The sequence below is a fragment of the Indicator indicator genome, chromosome 13 (assembly GCF_027791375.1).
Source record: "Indicator indicator isolate 239-I01 chromosome 13, UM_Iind_1.1, whole genome shotgun sequence".
Classification (NCBI taxonomy): domain Eukaryota; kingdom Metazoa; phylum Chordata; class Aves; order Piciformes; family Indicatoridae; genus Indicator; species Indicator indicator.
Genome location: NC_072022.1, coordinates 25,307,914 through 25,328,523, shown reverse-complemented (window position 1 = coordinate 25,328,523; position 20,610 = coordinate 25,307,914). Strand labels below are relative to the sequence as shown.

Sequence of the window (20,610 nt, the reverse complement as noted above, 5' to 3'; positions counted from 1 at the left end):
TCCTCATCGATCGTTTGCACAAGGTGGGCTGAGCCAAGAGGAGATCACAGCCCTTGCTGTAACCAGACAGGGGACTTGGCTCCCAGGTGCAGATTTGGGGTGCTTGGCTGTGCTGGGACTTCAAGGTTTGATTGAGACATGGACTAATTTGGAATCACAGTATTGGGGATGCTTAGATTCGAGGTGTGAGGATGGACATGAGGGTAGCACTGCTGTGCACACTGAGTGCCTTTGCCCCAGAATGAGCCATGGAAACACTGTGTGATGGGACCAACATCCCTGGATCCACCTCTGAGCTACTCCCTTGAAAGGGGTTTGTCCATCACCATGGGTACCTACCTACCCATCTGTCCCCATGGCTCAGCTCTTACTTCCAGGTGGTTCAAAGGAAAAAAGACACATAAGGAAGTGCCAAAAATGTAAGAGTGTCATCCCACCACTGCAGCCATCGGGTGGACATTGCCTGGGGACAACCTGTCTTGTCCACTCATGCAGTGCTTCCTACCTCTCAACACCCTCCCAGTTTGGCACATCTCCCACTCCACCACCTCCACTGGTGTGGCTGGTGCCAGGAGATCAGCCAGTGCCATGGGATCAGCTGGCACCCACCAAAGCAAGGCCCAGCCAGTGGAGCCGGGATGGGCCATGAGCGTGTTTGATTTGGGGTCAACGGCAATCACAGAGTGTGTCCTGAGGACCAGAGGGGAGTGGAGGGGGTGGTGAGGGGCCTGGGGAGGATGGGACAGGACAGGGGAGCCGTGGGGACCCTTCCTCATTGAGTGGGTGGTGCGGTGTCCCGCTGCCCACCTCCCTACTCGGGCGAGTAGTCCAACTCGTCGTTGGCGATGAGTGCCTCCGAGGGCGGTTTGTGCCTGCCTTTGCTTTTCGATCTGCTACTCGTCCGATGGCTTTCCTTTGCTCCTGCCATTTGCTGGTACGAGAAGCCCTTGTCCTCAGAGGGACCCCAGCCTGGGTAGTCCTCGCCCTCAGTGGCATAGGAGAAGCCATCATCCGCAGAGAAGGGGTCGACGTCCACGTCGTAGCGCTGGTAGGTGCTCTGGTGGAGGGCTTCCTCCCGGGCGCTGATCTCCAGGGTGCTGTTCCACATCCCATAGCCAAAGTAGATGAGCAGGCCTGTGGTGGGCGAGAGGGAGAGGGTTGGACCCCAGGCACCAACACCACCCCCACACATCATCATGAACATGCCATGCCCCAAAATGGCACCTGCCCTTCAAAAGCCACCCCAGGAGTGGGTTGGGGATCCAGCCTGGCTCACCAGCAGCATCCTCCCACCAGCACCAGGCTGGCTCCAGCTGATGAGGGTGAAGTATAAGTGAACACACCTCTGTTTTTTTAACCTAGTGCATGTTGCAGTTAGTGCCTGCTCTTTGAAGCTGTCAAGTTTGTGTTTTCAGGCTGCCAGCTGTGACCCGAGGGCTGTGTGTTTTAAACAGCAGCTGGGATTGCTGCTGGCTGTGTGGCTGTGCCTTCTGCGGCTTGGGTGGGACAGCAGCTCTCAGCTGACAGAGGTGTGGAGGCTCCCAAGTGCTGAGAACCTGCACCTCTGCCCCGTTCCCCTCCTGGCTGCCTTTCTGGCTCTGCAGTTTTCTCCTGCTCTCAGTCTCTCTCCTGCTGGTGCTTACAGCCACGTGTGCCCCAGAGCTGCCAGGATGAGCGGATTTGGTATTAAACCAGGGTGGAAATCCTGTCCTCTTCTCCTCAGGAGTTTCATGTCACCTTCTCCCTCTTCTACCTTATCTCCCCTTCCTGCAACAATCCTTTCTTTAGAAGGATTAAATGTGTCTGGAGATCTCATTTCCAGTGGATCCTGGGATTAACATACCCCACACATATATATTGAAACCTAGACTTCTCCACATGCCACAAACTGGCCATGGGACACTGCTTGTGAGGTTAGATCCAGAACCTGTGTAGCAGGACCACACATCTCTGCCACAAACCCAAATGGGTGTGCCAGTAGGTGAGCAGCTACAGGTGGGATTAGTAAAGTCCATCACATCTTAGTGTAGTGCCTTAATTTACTTGTTGCCATTGCTGGCAGCTGAAGAGATGTTTGATGGACCCACAGGAGGAAGTATTTAATCACAGTAGATTAAACTGATGCTTTGGAATCATCTTTGCTCCCAAGTAGAAAGGCTTTCCCTAGATTTACAACTTCAACTATTGCCTTTGAGGGCCAAAAAAATCACCAAGCATGTCTTCTCCAGCCCAATAGTGACGTGGCAGCTACTGCCCAACAACTTCCTTAGAGACAGGGAATTCTCAGAGGCAGAGCCTTGCTATGAGATCTGATCCATGCAGGACTGACTCAGGATAGCAAAAAAGGGAATAACAAAATGGAGAAAAAGCTTTTTAAAAGCCTTTTTCTAAAGGGTGGAATCCACAAGACTATAAACTCTCAGAGACAGCAGGAGGAGATTCAAGGTCTGTTCATGTCCTCTTCTGACTCTGCTGACTGAGTTCAACCATCTACAAATATGAGGAGGCACCTAAGAAAAGCATGAAGGTTGGTGAGCCCAGCGTGGTGAGAGCTGCCTGCAACCTTTACATCAGTCCTTGTTCTCTTTCCCCACCACTTTCTCCCTCTCAACCCAGGACCCTAAACCCTGCTCCCAAAGGTGTGTACTGCTGGTGGAATACTTGGCCAGGGATAGACCTTTGGGTTTTGGCACTGTAGTCACAGACTATTGTCAGCAGATAGGTCTCCTCTGGGCAATACATATGTTTTCCTATAGGTTTATTATTTCTCTGTAAAGAGCCCTTGGCTTTGATATTGTCTTTTTGCTTCAGTTGTCTACATTCCAGACTTGGGGGCATTCAGGAGCTATGAGAGCTGCTCTCTTTCTAAGTGGGTTGCTGTGTTAAACAAGGGAAAGCATGAACATGGCAGGAAGCTTAAATCTGGAAAAAAAGTTCCAGACTCCAGATGTGAGTCCTGAGATCCTCCTGTCACAAAGTTAAGAACTTACACCAAGAGAAAGAGAGAAAGTCCACAGATCCCTTGGCTCTGTTTCTCACAGGGCTGTTGGGTTTGGGCAGCTCTAGGGTTTGAAAATGCAGCTCTGAGATTTGGGTGTGGGCTGCTGAAGAGCTCAAGTGGGTGAAATAATGAAAAAGCAGGCAGATTTCTGTAGGAAACCAGGCAATTTCCAGAGCCCACCTACTTTGCATCAAAAGGATCATCAAAATAGTCACCTCTGCATGAAGCAGTTTGCTTCCATCAAACTGACATTTTCTGGAGGTGTGATTTTCCATTCAGCTATGGCTTGGGGGCTTGGTTAACTGAGGTCTCTAAGAACTTCAGTATGACAAGGGACAACTGCAAAGGACTGTGTATGTCCCAGCTGAAGAAACATCAGCCTAAGCACTCTTTAGAAGCCAGGCTCTTCTTGGTGATGCCCAATGACAGGACAAGGGGCAATGGGTGGAAGGTGAGGCATAGGAAGCTCCATGGAAACAGGAGGGAAAATGCTTTCACTGTGAGGGTGACAGAACACTGGAACAGGCTGCCCAGGGGGGTTGTGGAGTGTCCATCTCTGGAGATACTCAAAACCTGCCTAGATGCATTCCTGAGTGACCTGGTATAGGTGATCCTGCTCTGGCAGGGGGTTGGACTGGATGACCTTTTGAGGTCCCTTCCAGCCCCTAGCATTCTGTGATTCTGTTATTAGGGAAGCTGCTATTGACACCCAGTTTGAAAATCAGAATGAATGAATCTGGGACTCACCCACAAAACACCAGACTGCAAATCGGATCCAGGTGACCGTGGAGAGCTTCAGCATGAGATAGATGTTCACCAGCATGGCAAAGGCAGGGACGAAAGGCAAACATGGTGCCATGTAGGGCAGCTTCTTGGGGTTTTCTGGCTGCTGCAGGATCACAAACACCAGCACGGCGATGAGCAGGATCATCAGCACCACAAGGAGGACAGCCCACCAGCTCTGCTCGTAGATGTAGTCTGACCCAAAAATGATGAAGGAGCAGAAGACAAACATCAGGACGAAAAGGAGGAGCACGCAGGTGGTGACGGTGTGGCCAGTGGCTGCCGTGGGGCGGTCCATTTTCCCCGGCAGTCCAAGGTGGATCCTCATGGTGTAGTAACGAGGGCCAATCAACTTCTTCAGTTTGATGAGGTAAATGTTCTCAGACTCATCTGCCTCTATCCCTGAGGTCATGTCCACCGTGCCGTAATTGGGGTGATTCACGTTGTAGGCTGCTTTATCAGATTTGCCGATGAGCATCTCGTTATCCCCCAGGGATGGCAGATTTTTTGCCCCACACGTGTTGGTCGGCGGGCCAGCAAACTCCTCTCCTTCACTGCTTGGAGAGCAAGCTTCCTTCTCACAGTCAGCCAGGATGCCCTCCTTCTTCTTGGTGTGCTCCTCGGAGAGGAATTTGACGAAGCCATCGATGTCGCTCTCGGGTTGGTAGCGGAGGAGCAGGACACAGACGGAGACTAAGGTGTAGGCGAGCAGTGTGCCAATGGACATCATTTCTATCAGGTCCCTCAGGCTGACCAGCAAGGAGAGCAGTGCTGCGAGGAATCCAGAGACGATGCAAGCCACTACTGGAGTTTCCGTGTAAGAACTGACGTGGGACAAAAATCTGGAGTGGGGAACAGGCGCAGAAGGTTAAAATTGCAGATGGCAGCAGTCCCCTGTCGCAGGAACTCTTACCCAGCTGGGTTGCCAGGCTCAGAGCTATCACCCCTTCAGCTCTTGTTGCTTTTGGTCCCCCAGACAGCCAGGGACTGGAAATACTGGTCAGACTGGGTCTGGAATTAGATCTAGGTCTAACCAGCTCTGAAAGGGGCACTTGGATGCTTGCAAATAAGTGGCAAAATTTTATGCATATAAGCTGCTTTCCTCTACAAGTAACTCTTGAATTAAGTGCTTATCCTCCTCCAAGCTGGATCTCCAGATGTCAGCACCATGTGAAAAACCTTTGTGTACATCTCTCCTGATTTCCCCCTCCTGCAGCATTTCACTTTGGTGTGTGCTCTGTTATGCAAGCACCAAGTCTGTGTATGCCCACTGCTCCCTGCAGTGATGGTGCTGAGCTGTTGCAGTACAGGACAGTCCCCATCCCTCCCAGCACACTTCCCATCGGGGACCCAAGGGGGTAAAATAACTTCCAATGTGAGCATGACTGACCTGAAGAGCAGCCCATCACCAGCCATGGCATAAATGACTCTTGGCATTGGGAAGAGGGAGCCCAGCAAGCTGACGGTCAGGCCGGCCACAGACCCGATGGCAACGATGAACTTGGCCGCATAGAAGCCATGGACCACAAACATTTCCATCAGTGGGGACTCAGTATCAATGGCATCATAGGGCACCATCAGTGTGAGGATGATGCTTACCTGGGGAAGGTGAGAGGAACAGGACATAGGTGTCAGCTGGAGAATCCAGGGCACGGGGGCTGCTTCTCAAGGGTGGAAAGCCAAAACCTCTCAGTTCTAATTGACATATACCCTTATGTCTCCTGCTAGAGGTAAGGCCTCCAAAGGCAACAGATGACACCTTGAACCGTGCTGAAGTGGTGATACAGGAGGGTGGTGGGACTTGGTGGGGTTAGCAACACTCTCATTGGCCATGTTCCTCTGTGGCAACATGCAGTCCTTGTGAGACAGACTCAGAATCCAAGATGGCATTGATTGGGGCAACACCCAGATCCTGTTAGAGCCAAAGAGGAATTGGTTTTGAGGGGAGCCCACCACAATGCATGAGAAGCAGTGGGTGAGTTCCTTGGAAGCAATCAGAATGTATTTTTTTTCTCTTTCCTGACTCAATGTTGCTCTGTTACGGGGAAATCCCTGAGTACAGAGCTGCATTTCTTGGGGTGCAGAGCTGCCAGATACTTCTCGCATAGCCATTCCTGCACATCATCCTCATCACTTGGACCCTCTCCCATATCTCCAGCAGAGGCAGTGATGCTTTTCCCAAAAGCAGGGAGACAGGTTGCTGGAACACTGCTGCTCCTTCTGCTTTGCTGTGCTTCTGGATGCAAAAAGAGCTGCAGATGAGCATGAGCCATGAGAAAGAAAACTGCTGCCACCATTTCTCTGCAGCCAGCAGAGGGATCTTGGCAGGGTGACAGGAGGCTGGGGACAAACTGGGATTTGGTTGAGGAGAGCCTCAGCAGGATACTGTGGTCACATGGAAATGCAGCTGATGTCTCATTTCCCACCAAAGAAAGGGCCCTTGTCCAAAGGTCAGACTGACACCTCAGCTCATGGGGAGGGAATCCACGAAGGGCCACACTATATAGATAGACATAGATGTACAGGTGTATAGATATAGAGATGTATAGATGTATAGATACTTGGGGGGTGTGGGGGAGTGAGGGTGTTTTGGTTTGGTTTGGGTTTGTTTGTTTCTTTTGTTGCCAGCAGGCTGAAGAAGCTGATTCTGCCACTCTACTCTGCTCTGGTGAGACCCTATCTCAAGTACTGTGTCCAGCCCTGGAGTCCTCAGAACAAGAAAGTCATGGGCCTGTTGGAGTCTGTCCAAAGGAGGCCACAAAAATGACCGGGGGACTGAAGCAGCTCTGCTGTGACGACAGGCTGAGAGAGTTGGGGGTGTTCAGCACAAAGAAGAGAAGGCTCCCAGGGAGACTTTATTGTGGCCTTTCAGTACTTAAAAAAGCATATAAGAAGGATGGGGACAGACTTTTCAGCAGGGCCTGTTGTGACAGGACAAGGGGTGATGGTTTGAAACTAAAAGAGGGAGATTTAGACTAGATAGAAGGGAGACATTCTTCACAATGTGGTTGGTAAGACACTGTCCTGGGTTTCTGTGGAGGTGGCAGATGCCCCATCCCAGGAACCATTCCAGGTCAGGTTGTTTGGGGCTCCAAGCAGCAACCTGCTCTAGTTGAAGATGTCCCTGTGCACTGCAAGGGGGTTGGACTAAGTGACCTTTCAAGGTCCCTCCCAATCCAAACCAGTCCACGATTCTCTGGTGTGTCTATGCCCAGCTGTGCACTGCTGTCCCTCTGTGTGTGTACAGTGAGCACTTACAGACACGTATGCTGTCAGGCACGCGACGAGCGAGGCCGTGATGGCATAGGGGATGGAGGTGTTAGGGTTCTTTGCTTCTTCTCCAGTGGTAGCGATGATGTCGAAGCCAATGAAGGCATAGAAACATGTTGCAGCCCCTTTGAGCACCTGTGTGAAGAAGGAACAAGCAGCTGAGTGCCAGGAGTGAGGCAGAACTCATCCAGGGAGAGAGAACTCAGCAAAAAGGGAGGAGCGCAGTTCTGCTGTGGCTGAGACAAAGGGTGAGTGGGGGCAGATCAGAGGGTCCACACAAAAAGCTGGGCATTCCCATCTGGGGACTGACCAGACCACCCATAACCCAATGACCTGCTCTAGGGAAAAGATTTCAATGTGTGGCCTGAGTCATTGGAGACATCAGCAGCTCACTGGTGGTACACCACAAACCTGTGTCCACGCAGCGCCCAGATCTGCTGGGAGATCCTGGCAGTGACTGAGGAGACAATTAACCAGTTTCAGGTTTGCTTTCACAATCCTCCACCCCAAATCTGTTTATATTAGTAGGGGTTTGGAGCATGTTTATGTGTTCTGTCTTAGCAAGATGTCTCCTGTGGCAGCAAGATCCTCTAGTAGAGGAAGCAAAAAGAGAGCAGCAAGGATCAGATGTGTGCCGCTGTCCAAACAACCTCTGTTTGGCTTGGAAGCTGCAGACAGGTTAGGAGCACACGTTGGAACACTTGGATTAGGAATAGTTTGCACTGTTTAGTTATCTTCTTAATGTGATTTTTTAAAAATATACAATATTAGCAAGGACATTTATAGGACTGAGAGACTGAAGCAGGCTGAAGGCTGTGGTTGGGAGTGAGCTAATTTGCAGTTGTAACACCCTTGCATGCGTATAGCTCTAGCTGGGTACCACATGCCCATCACATCTCTGTCACCTCAGCTGCCTAGGCATGGAGCACACAGTGAGACCCACCTCTCTCAGGGGATTAGCTGTAACTACCTTTTAAAAGCATCCCCTGATGCTCCTGGGGATCTCAAGCTTCTTTTGTTGGGGCTTTATGTTCCTGGAAGTGTTTGAGACCAAGCTGGATGAGGCTTTGAGGAACTTGATCTAGTGGGAGCTGTCCTTGCCCATGGCAGGGGGGTTAGAACTTAGATGATCCTCAAGGTCCCTTTTAACTCAAGCCGTTCTATAATTTACTTTTACAAATGATTTGGAAGACAACCAACCAGCTGAAAATAATGAGAAGACCCAATTGGGTTTGATACATTTTGGATATATATCTTTTAGAATTAGGAAGAGGGGGTTGACAGGAGAGACTTGGAGCAAAACAGCTATTATCTCTTTTTCATTCCCTGTTGTATGGCATAAAACTCCAAGCACAATCCAAAGGTAAATATGAGCTCTGCTTTGAAATGAGCCTCAGTGCTCTTCTCCTCATGGTTGCTCTCTGGCAGAGAGGTATTGATTTACTGAAGGGAGGTACAGGGACTGTATGGCAGCTCAGGACCCTTTCAATAACCAAGTTTCTTGGTTTACTTTACTTTGTTGCTTATTTTTCTGCACAAAACCCCAATGGAGTGGAGCAGTGTAAATCTGAGAAATTATCTTGGGTTTGGGCCAGCTGAGATATTTTCAGTCTCTATTCATCCTTGGATAAAAACCAGTGCAAGCAAGCTAAAAAAGCCAAATATGTCCAAATTCTCAGTAAGCTTTGAGGGAACATCCATAAAATAAGTACTGGCAGGTGGCATTATGCAGCGCTCAAAACAAATGCTTGAGAACATTGTTGTTGAAAATCAGCCAACACAAGTATCTCCCCCTCCACAGAGGCTGAGCCAGCTCCTCCTGAGCTCCCCATCTCAGATGGCCAATGCATTTTGCTCCATTGCTTGGCAATTGGTGGCATTTCCTGGGGTATGCCTTCATGTGGAGCTTGTCTCTCCAGGAAGGCCTTTTGGAAAAGTTCTGGCTTTATTCTAAGAGGTGGCAGGACATACAGGCAAAGGCTTGCCCTGCCCCTAGAGTTTGGCAGAGCGAGGAGGTCTGGCTCCACGCCTGCAGGGGTGGAAGCTGGAGCTCCCTGGCCAAAGCCCAGGTGAGTTTGGCAGGGTTGAGATGTGGGGAGTTGCATATGCAGTGAGCAAGGCTGAGCACATGTGGCTGGCACTGCTTAGGAGCTGTGTGTCCCTCCACACACCCAGGACTTACCCCCGGCCATCCAAACGGCAGGAACTGCCCTTCAGCCCAGTTGTCACCTTTGATATAGAAGAGGCCAGCAATCATGATGAAGATCCAGACTGCCAGGTTGATGACGTTGAGCACGTTGTTCAGCCCCACCGAGTTCTTCACCCCCATGGCCACGATGACGGTGACAATGACAGCAATGACCAGAGCAAGAAGGTCAGGGTATGACTCCTCTCCTTTCCCTGGGTAAGAGAAAAGGTGTGTGATTCTCCATCCATAGCTGTGGACAACATCTCCAGAAGCTCTTCAGGTATTTTTTAAAACTCTTTTCAGACCCTGAGGCTTTGCAGGACTCCTTGGTCTCATTGCAAAGATGGTCCCCAGATGCCCCTGCCTCTGCTAGCAAAAATTGTTTCATTAAGTGGATAGATCTTGATGCCTTAAGATGCTGTTTGGTGTTTTGAGGGGGCAGCAAACAAATGATTAGGTCCCAGTTTGCATAACATCTGCTAAGTACTAATTAAAAATCAATCAAACGTTGTGTTTTCATGACACAGGTAGAGCACTGCTAGCTGTTTGCTTACTGGTAGCAACCACAGACTGTTGCTGGAGCTGCTGGTCATACTGGACCATCACAGCCCTGAGTTTCTACATGGCAGGACTGCAGACAGCAGCTTCTACTCTCTCACAGGCTCTGCATGGGCCTTAATGGGACTGAGCAGGGTGTCAACACTGGGTGCAATGCTCCCAGGCTGCCCTTAGCCTCTGGCATCTGACTGATTTCTCTGGGTGTTCATCCTGCTAAATGCCAGCTCAGCCCAAAGGGGCTCCAAGCATCACCCATCCCACCTGCCTCGAATCCCATCTGCGAACCAGACTGCAGAGGCAAAGTATCAGAGGCAGACGGATGGTAAATAATGAATGAAGCCTAATATCCATGTCTGACATCTGATGAGCTTCTAATTACTTTTCAGGCCCTAATTAAGGCAGGTAGCTCTGCACAGCATGACGCACCTAGGCCGTTCAACGTCCCCACGCTGTTGATCATCCAGCGGCTGATGGTGTGGTTGGCCAGTGAGTCAAACATGCTGCTGAGGGCACTGGCACCTGCAGCTGTGCCGATCAGGTACTCCAGGATGAGGTTCCAGCCGATGAAGAATGCCACAAACTCCCCCACTGTCACGTAGCTGTAGGTGTATGCAGAGCCTGTGGTCTTGGGGACCCGCACCCCAAACTCAGCGTAGCAAACGCCTGTTTAAAGGAATATGAAGTGACATAAGGAAAGAGTGCCTGGAAAAGGAAAAAGTAAAACTGCCTTGGTCCCACCTGTCTGGAGGTGCCAGAAGGTGACCAGGGCTGTGGTCAGCATCAGGAGCCCAGAGCTATCACAGGGTGCCATGGTGAATTCCCTCCCCAGCTGCTGGACTTTCACAAGCATCCCACTTTCCAGTGAAAATCAAGCTGTGATGGATTCTTTCTGGAGCATACATAGTTCAAACCAGCCAAGCCTTTGCAACCCATGGAGAAGAGCCTTCTCCCAGGTGTGTGCCTCTGATGTGGGCCTCTCCATCATGGCTAACTGCAGCCCTGGGAGACACAAAAACTAAGCTGGGGGTGAATTCCCACACAGGGAGCAAAACTGGGTAGCACTAGCAGTGGGGTCCTTGGAGCCCTGTTTCCCTCTGGTAGCTTTGATGGTGATAGATACCTCTTGTTCCCATCCAACAGTGACACCATAATATGATTTTTTCCCCCGTTTTTAGTGGGATTTTATGAAATGTTTTATCTGTGGTACCAATATTCTGATTAATTCCTTATGCTTTTGCTTGGAGAAACTACCACAGCCCTGGAGTTTGCCAGGGGAAGATGGTTACAGTGAGACCTGCCAGCAGACAGCATTTGGGTGTCTCCAAAGCACTGTGGGGCACAAGGAGGTCAGGGATGGTCGTAGCCACTGTATGGGACCCTGGGTCAGTACTGCCCAGCAGGATGGATGGTAGAGGATGGTAGAGTAGGAGACCACATGAGGGCTCACACAAGGCTGCTCCTCTCCCTGCCTGACTGTGCAATCTCCAAATGCCTGTGTGGATTACTGCTCTGCAGATTCAGGTAGGAGCACCATCCTGATACCCCCTGCTTTCATTTGTACCCATGCAGGAGGAGTTTGAGGCCACCTGACACAGAGAACATAAGTTATTTTAACACTTCAAAATGTTATGTGTAAGTCTCATTCTGAAATACAGTTGTGAAAGTGACTTTGCAGAAGAATAAAAGCAAAAAGAATTCTTTAACTTGAACAGTTTGGGAGGAGACTTCAATGGACTTTAATCCTTTCCAAACTGCTTGTGTACTTACTATGTCAGGATACTTTTCAATCAAAACCTGACCCTGACATATTGCTGTCTTAAAACAACCATTAGCTTTTATTTAAAGGAATGGATGGACTTAGTCATAAATTCTCCAAATATTAGTCAGAACAAGCACTGAAAGGCTGCACTGCATCCTGTGTGAAGATCAAGGACTTGGGTGTGTCAGTTGATGAAAATCAACATGAGCAATGGTCACTTGCACTTGAGCAATGGTCACTTGCAGCCCCAAAGGCCAACCATGCCCTGGGCTGTATCAAAAGAAGTGTGACCAGCAGGATGAGGGAGGTGGTTCTCCTCTACTCTGCTATTGTGAGACCCCACCTGGAATGCTGCCTTCAGTTCTGGTGCCCCCAGCATAAGAGGGACATGGAGCTGTTGGAGCAGGTCCAGAGGAGTGCCGCAAAGATGATCAGAGGGCTGGAGAACCTCCCTTATGGGGACAGGCTGAGAGTTGGAGCTGTTCAGCCTGGAGAAGACAAGGCTCCAGGTAGACCTTATAGCAGATTTCCAGTACCCGAAGGGGGCCTACAAGAAAGCTGGGAAGGGACTCTTTACAAGGACTTGTAGTGATAGGATGAGAGGGAATGGATTGAGGAGGGTAGATTTAGACTGAGTATTAGGAAGAAATTCTTGACAGTGAAGGTGGTGAGACACTGGAATGGGTTGCCCAGAGAGGTCATAGATGTTCCCTCCCTGGAGGTGTTCAAGGTCAGGTTGGATGAGGCTTTGAGCAACCTGGGCTAGTGCAAAGTGTCCCTACCCATGGCAGAGGGGCTGGGACTAGATGATCTTTAAGGTCCCTTCCATCCTAAATCACGAACCTATGAATCAAACCTCTGTCTCAAAGACCCCAGTTCAGCCAGTTAATGGGTTTAGAGCTGTTGTTATCGTTGTGTAAACATGTAGTAATTACTGAGTTCTTTATCAGCTACTCTCCTCTATTTAGACGATAATAATTGCTTCAAATTTGCAATCAGTTCAGTATAGGGAGAGGAATGAATAATTTATCAAAACCTTGTGAGGTGGCTGCTGTTTCCACCCAGTACAAACACAGGATTATTGCAGCCCTCAGCTGACTTTGGTGGTGCCTCTTCTCTTGCTGTTGGAGCATTTTGATATTCCGTTCAGTGTTTACCTCGCACGCACCGCGCTGGCAGTGATCTGCAATGGGAGTCTTCAAAAGCTGATTTCTGAAAGGCAAGCCCAACTGGGGGAGCAGCAAGACATCCCCACCAGCCAGCCCTACAGTCATTATTCAAAGCTGATGAAAAATGCATGCTGTGGGTAAAGGTGAGACATTCACTGAGAGCTACAAGCCTGAATGATTTATGAAACAGGCACTCTGGTGGGGACAAGTGTCTGGTTTCTCTCTTTGATGGCCTTAAAAATCATATAATCTTTCTGGGAAGCAGCTGTACTTTTAGCCAATGATAAGATAAGGCTTAAAGAGGATTGTTATTGATACAGACTGATAACAGCAAAGCAAAGACATTAATATGTATAAAATGTTTGAATTTTCAATTACTCTACTAGGATCCTGAAATAGAAGAGTAACCTTTCAATATGTATGAGGTGCAGCAACAAGTTGTGGAGATCTGCATTAGATAGCAGCATATGTTAAAAAAATAAACTACTTTTTATCACAGCCTGCAGTATCTGGTTTAGGGGATGTGCAACGCAAGATCATAGAATCATAGAATGGTTTAGGTTGGAAGGGACCTTAGAGATCATCAAGTTCCAACCCCCTGCCATGTGCAGGGACACCTTCCACTAGCCCAGGTTGCTCAAGGTTTCATCCAGCCTGGCCTTGAACACCTCCAGGGAGGGAGCATTCACAACCTCCCTGGTCAACCGGTCCCAGTGTCTCATCACCCTCACTGGAAAGAATTTCTTCCTAATACCCAGTCTAAATCTCCCCTCTTCCAGCTCAAGCCCTTGTACAAAGTCCCTCCCCAGCTTTCCTGTAGGCCCCCAGCTCTGCTTTGCTCAGAGCACTGGTTCCTGCCACTAACTCCCTCAGCTTGCCCTCACCCAGCACTGCACCTGCAGGTCACAAACAGGCTGAGGGTGCTCTGAAACACGGAACAGCTACTCCAGGTGGCACACAGCCATTCATGGATCTGCCATCCATGCCTGACTGCCAGTGGCTGTGCTGGGTGGCATTAAACAAATCACTTTGCTTTGCAGTGCTGCCAGGTCCTCCATCAGCATCGGGGCTCACAGCACTTCCCTCTATGCTTAAAGAGAATATGATTTATTAGGGTGCAGATTTTTATCTCACTAATCTCTGCTGCTCTAGTAGTGTATTGTAGTTGATGTTGTTGTTTTTACTGTTGGTTTTGTTGCTTTTGCTTTTGTTGTTGTTAGTATTAGTATATTTCACTTTCCTGAAGGCCAGGTTTCATGAGGTCTTGAGCAACCTGAGCTAGTGGAAGGTGTCCCTGCCTATGGCAAGGAGGTTGGAACTAAATGATCTTTAAGGTCCCTTCTAACCAAAACCATTGTGTTATTCTTATTCTTATTTTCTTACTTTTATTTTTATTCTTATTTTTATTTTTATTCATATTCTTATTCAATTATTAATAATTAGTGGTAGTAGTATTAGTAGTAGTATACAACTGCAAAACCAAACTGTGTTACTCAGTTACTGCCTATCAGCCCCAGTATTAGACCCCTCATCCCCCAGTACCTGGGGAGATGCATCTCTCCTGGTGCCTCCCCACCCCCCAGCTCCAGGGCTGCAGGAGGCAGCTGGACACACTTTCCTCACCACAACTCTGAACCTGGAGACACATTCCTCTTTTTTTCCCCCCCAGTCAAAAGTGATTGGAAGTTTCTGCAGAAAACAATCCTACATGGTGGTTGTTTGGAAGAGCAAAGAGGAAGGTCTTTTTACACAAGACCATTCTGGAGTGAGTGCAGAGGAAGACAACAAACCTGGGGAAGGGCCTGGAGAATAAATCTTATGAAGAGTGACTGAAGGAGCTGGGGCTGTTTGGTTTGGAGAGCAGGAGGCTGAGGGGAGACCTCAGTGCTGTCTACAACTACCTGAAAGGACCTTGTAAAGTGGCTGGTGCTGGTCTCTTCTGCCAGGTAATTAGTGATAGAACAAGAGGGAATAGCCTCAAGCAGCTATGACTTGGGTAGGTTTAGACTGGACGTTAGGAAATTTTTTTTCCAAGCAAGAGTGGTCAGGCATTGGAATTGGCTGCCCAGGGAAGTGGTTGAGTCACCAACCCTGGATGTGTTTAAAGGTGGTTTGGATGTGGTGCTTGGGGATATGGTTTAGGGGTGAAGTTTGTAGAATAGGGTTCTGGGTTGGACTTGGTGATCCTGAGGGTCTTTTCTAACCTGAATGTTTCTATGAATGTGTGATTTCTTTTCCCTGACTATCAGCTTCACTGGGTAATTGGTGTAGCAGTCATTAGCCTGGTGTAATTATCCAGTTGTTGACTTTATTGACACAACCACAGCGCAGTGGTTTGGTCCATGACATCATCCCTTCCAGGATCCCATCTACAAAGACCCATTTTTCAGATTTTAATTGACCTCTCTGTTCTCTGGTTTATCTTGTTTGGGGGGTAGGAGGTAAGGCAGCTAGCTGCTTTCCATACAGCATTGGCTGTACGTACATGGGCTAGGTGTTCCTGTGTTAGTGGTGGCTTGGGGTCATGCTGGGCATCCCAACCTGCCCAGTGGGGAATTTTGCTGGTGAGCAAAAGCAGGGCTAGAGGAGGGACCATGAATTCCTCTCTGGCTTCAAATCCCAATGCAGCAAGAGCTGCTGGGCAGCACAAGCCGTGGCAGGAGGAACTGGTACAAGTGGCACAGCTCAGTGCAACCTCTGGGCTGCCACCTTGCTTTTGGTATGCTGGGGTGGTGGTAGCCATGGTGTGAATTCTGCAGCTGCTGCTGCCTGGCACAAGGCTACACAGGGATCATGAGATTCCCCACAGTGTACTAGCACAATGGGAGTGAGGTTTCAGGTGAAACAAGCCTTTGGGGAGGGACTTTTCAGCAGCACTGGATGCAGCACCAATTAATTCATGCTCCCACACAAGAAATCCAGAGGGACCATCCTTCATTAACCAAGAGCAGCCAATTTATCCAGACAGATATACACCAAAATCCTATTTTCAGCAGGCCACTGAGCCTGTCCATTGTGTTCCATGATCACTGTGTGCAGACATTTAAAAAGCAGCTCCATAAAGAAAGCTTCCACAGAGCTCCCATCTCCCCAGCACTACCCAAGCAGCTCATAACCATCTGCAGCTGGATCCCCACAACCCAACCCTCATCCTGCAGCCAAGCAGCACCTGAGGGTGCTGTTCACCTTCCCTCTACTCTGTCATCCACCCTGCCTGTGATTGAGACCTTCAAAGGCTGCAGAGCAGTACCCATGGGAGAGAGTCTCTTGTTTCCTCCCACAGCCTGAAGCCTGTGGGGTGGCAGAGAAAACTATTTCACAGCAGTAACCAATGAAGGATTGAATTGTTTTGGTTAGAAGAGACATTTAAGATCATTGAGTCCAACCATAAACCCAGCACTGCCAAATCCACCACTAAACCATGTCCCTCAGCACGAAGTATTTTAAATCCCTCCAGGGATAAGGACTCCACCACATCCCTGGGCTTGACAACCCTTTCAGGGAAGAAACTTTCTTTAATGTCCAACCTAAACTGCTCCTGGAGGCCATTTGCTCCCTTATTGGTTGTTACTTGGGAAAACAGACAACTCCCACCTGCCTCCAAACTCCCTTCAGGCAGTTGTAGAGAGTGAGAAGGTCTCCCCTGAGCCTCAGTTCCCTCAAGCACCTCTCATCAGACTTGTACTCTAAACCCCTCATCAGCTTCATTGCCCTTGTTTGGTGCCACTCCAGCACCTCAGTGTCCTTGTAGCAAGGGACCCAAAACTGAACACCATCACTGGGGGAGAACCTGACCCTTGCCTGAGCTCACAGCAAGGCATTTGCAAAACACCATCAACAGGATTGTACTGCTTCAGGAGAGGAGATCACTAACCAGGTAAGCTGGTGGAAGAGGCTGTGGAGAGAGGGTCATGGGGTTGGGTAAAATGCAAAATGCTGACTTTTGCCAGGAGTTTTGGATAGGCATGGGGGTGAGAGTGGGGAATCCCAGTGGTTGCAGCTGATGGAAGGAGCTGGCAGTGTTCCCTGCACTGGAGGCTATGGGGAGAGAAGTTGGACAAGTGCTTCTGTTTGAGAGCTGACTAAAAGGTCTTTCAGTGAGAGAATAATCCCGTTTAATCAGTTTGAGTTCATTTAATTTATCATTTTAATCATTGATGCTGTGTCTGTAAGTACCCTGATGGGGTACATGCTGGTTAATCTTAGAAGGCATATCTGGAATTTGTTGGGTAGATGAAATTGGAACATTCCTTGTCTGAAACCAGACTATACAGTGTGGAGAGGTTTCCCACTGCTGGGACCTGCCTGGTGGGGAAGGAGATAAAATGGCTCTCTGGAAGGGGCTTTTTTTAACCCAGACCATCTTGGGTTGACTGTGCAGGCAGTGGGCTCTGACTCCTCAAGGCACAGAGGGAAAGCAGATCGTCTAATGGTCCCATCTGGCCTTAAAACTGTGAGAAACTCCTTAAAATCTGTCTGTGCACACGTGCCTGAGCTCAGTGTCCAGTCCACTTGGAGCAACTGTGATGTGAGAGCTGAAACCACATCCCCTGTGAGCCCAGTATCCTGTCCAGCTCCCTTGCACTTGCCAAAACAACAAACAACAGCAGTGTCCACCAGGAAGTGAGGAAGTGGCCAAGGAGAGTATCAAAACACTTCCCCAAACACTTTCTCAGGGCTACAAAAGCAATGGGAGGTGAAAGCTGAGTGGGAAATGATGTGGGCTGCTGTGGACCAAGGCAGGAGGAGCTCCCCACTGAGGGGCAGGGCTTGTGTCTGGGGTGAAGGAAAAAAGTGTGTTTTTTTGTAGATGAGTCCCACCCAGGCTCTGCTTGCTCTTGGTCTGCACCATGGCCAGCAGAACCTTTGCAGAGGAGAGAAAGTGAGCAGTGGGAAAGGATAAAGGCACTGATGCTCTCTACTACCTTGGTTGAAAAATGGGCTTTGTGGTGGGACCTCACACAAGCATCAGCTTTCTTTTGCATACTCTCAGCTTTGTTCTGGGCTGAACCAGAACCAAGCTGCCTTGGGAGAGCCTTGGGGACCAAGGGGAGCTTTGCTTTCACCAGTGCTGCTGTTCCAGAGAAATCTCCTTTCTTTGCCTCAGTTTAGTTGTACAACAGAGATGCTCTGTCTGCCTTTATGCTTGCCTGCATGGTAGTGCAGTCACCATCCCTGGAAGTGTTCCAAAAAAGATTGGATGTGGCACTTGGAGCCATGGTTTAGTTGTCAGGAGGTGTTAAGTATGAGGTAATAGGTTGGGCTTGATGATCTCTGAGGTCTTTTCCAACCTGGTTGATTCTGTGATTGCTGAGCTTTGCTTTCACCAGTGCTGCTGCTCTAGAGAAATCTCCTTTCACCACCCCAATTGTGTTGTACAACAGAGATGCTCTGTTTGCCTGCATGGTTTTAGCCCCAGTTATTAATACAGGCCTATGAGCAGCAGGAACCTGATACCCTCCAAGCTGGACTCCAAGAGAGAAGGCAGGACTGTCAATGTGGTGGTGCCCAGACAGCATTACTGGGACTTATCCCTGGCATGGTTGTGGGGAGGGCATGACATTCATCCTGGTGCTGTGCCAGAGTTGTGCCTCTGGCCTGCAGGGTTGTAGGGTGCTCAACCTCACATGGAATTTGGTCTCTATAAGGCAGCACTGCAATCTCCAGGGAAAGAGCATGATGTGCTTCCACCTCCCAGCTGAGCTGGGTCATTTTGCTGTGTTTGCTGTTCCTGTCTCCTATCAAAGCCCTTTGCCATTTGCTCAGGTTTCCTTATCCAACCCAGGGATAAAAGCTGGGTACCAGACTGACACAGCATGCAAAGTCCTCTGAGCAGGGAGAGCAGGACCATCACATCATCGTGTTAGCACTGATCTGGAAAGGACAGATGCCAGCAGTACTGGCTTCATGGGGAAACTGCAGCTAGAGCCATATGCTCAGCTGGGTTCCTACAGAGGGGCTGGAATTCACCAGCTTTCCATTCAAATACAGAACTCCCCTCTGTCCACACATTTGTTTGTTGAGTTTTTTGTTTGGAAATTCAAAGAGTGATATCCTGCATGAATAGCAGCCAATACAATCAACTCCAAAAACTGAGGAATTTTTTAACTGTTAGCAATGATGAAACAAAAGATGGCCCCAGTGCTACCCAAGCCACTGACATCCCTCCTGTTGAAGCAGGGAGTCCCACAATCTGTGCTGTGCTCTTGTTTCAATGCTGTTGCTTGGCCATGGTCTGCCTAGGACAAGCAATACAAAGCTCTTAAACATCTCAAAATAGATAGACCATAGGCTTCATCCTTGGAGAAGCCATCAGCAACTCTTTTCCAGCAAGAGTGATCAGACATTGGAAAGTGCTGCCCAGGGAGGTGGTTGAGTCACTAACCCTGGATGTGTTCAAAGGTGGTTTAGATGTGGTGCTCGGGGATATGATTTAGGAGTGAACTTTGTAGAGTAGGGTTCTTGGTTGGACTCGGTGATCCTGAGGGTCCTTTCCAATCTGAATGTTTCTGTGTTCAGAGTAATTAATGCTTGGGCTGCTGGTACCCAGTACAAGATGTGGTCTGATATTTGGGCAGTGAGAGCCAGTGCACTGAGCAAGCCCAGTGTCTCTTTAGCCTGTGGGGAAGTCATTGCCTCCTCATAGCTTGTGCTTGCCGAGCATGGATTCTGCCAGGTGTTCATCCATGGATGGAGCCAGGGGATGCACGAGCTGGCTCATTACTCAAACCCCCACTCACCCAACTCACCTGACAAGATGGAGGCAACAGCAGCGATGATGAAGGAAACGATGACCCCGGGCCCTGCCATCTCCTTGGCCACCAAGCCAGACACTACATACATGCCGGTGCCCACGCAGCTCCCCACGCCGAGGGAGATGAGGTCGAGGGTGGTGAGGACCTTGGCCAGCCTGGCACCCTGTGTGGTGGCAGTCCCTGTGCCCTCCAGCATGGACTCCACAGGCTTGGTGCGCAGGACGCGGGTGCGCAGGGCATAGCCTGCTGCCCCCCATGGCACCCGCCGAGGGTCCAGGCGCGAGAAGAAGCTGCTCATGGTTGGTGCTGGGCTCGGTGTGGGTGGGTCAGGAGCAGGCGGTTTCAGCAGCACCCACTCAAGGTTGCTGCTGCATCTCCTTCCTGCGCTGGCGGCCTGGCTGCAAGAGAGAGGAACACAGTTTTTAACTGAGATAGCAAAGAAAGAGGGCTGTGCTCCAGAGCACAGAGAGACAAAATGGGCACCAAAACCAGTTCCTGGCTGGTCTCCAGAGCTGGGAGAGCCCTGAGGGTCAAGGGGAGCTTTGCTTTCACCAGTGCTGCTGCTCTAGAGAAATCTCACCATCCCAATTGTGTTGTACAACAGAGATGCTCTCTTTGCCTGCATGGTTTTAGCCCCAGTTATTAATACAGCCTCATGAGCAGCAGGAACCTGATACTCTCCATGTGGCTTAATTGCTACCAAAAGCCACGATGCTTTGCATGACAGTGAGGTGCTGGTGGCCACAAGGGGTCTTGGTGGGGACTAAGCCCGACTCCCAGCTTCACAGCACAGCAGAGTGTTCTGGCAGCAGGGATCTCCTGCTGGCACCACATGTCACACCACCATCACCATGCCAGGCTGTGCTTGACCTGCAAAAAAAGAAATCTGGGACCACAGTTTTGCTTCTACATCCAATGTGTTGAGACTGCTGCCTGCGTGTGCCAGGCTGTGGCTGGCTGTGAGGCTTGGTCATCCCTTGCAGGGACAGGTGGTTTTATTTTGGTGCTCTAAAGTCACCTCTTGGAGCTGTCTGCCTATCCTGGTGGTTCTTTCTTTTTGTGTGCTGCCATCATCCTGGGGTTACCTGAAGGGGAAAGTTCTAAAGAGCACTGCTTCTTCAGGTCCC

The 20,610-nt window shown here is 49.6% G+C and overlaps 1 protein-coding gene across 1 annotated transcript; it reads right to left on the bottom strand.

Annotated features, from left to right (window-relative positions):
* Nucleotides 1–811: 811 nt before the first annotated feature.
* On the bottom strand, nucleotides 812–19,781 carry SLC7A14 (solute carrier family 7 member 14). The gene is made up of 7 exons (XM_054385865.1): nucleotides 19,478–19,781; nucleotides 10,227–10,463; nucleotides 9,237–9,454; nucleotides 7,043–7,189; nucleotides 5,175–5,383; nucleotides 3,749–4,626; nucleotides 812–1,134 (listed from the first exon to the last, which is right to left on the bottom strand). Exons 1-7 carry the CDS (start codon nucleotides 19,779–19,781, stop codon nucleotides 812–814), a joined length of 2,316 nt encoding a protein of 771 aa, XP_054241840.1.
* Nucleotides 19,782–20,610: the final 829 nt, after the last annotated feature.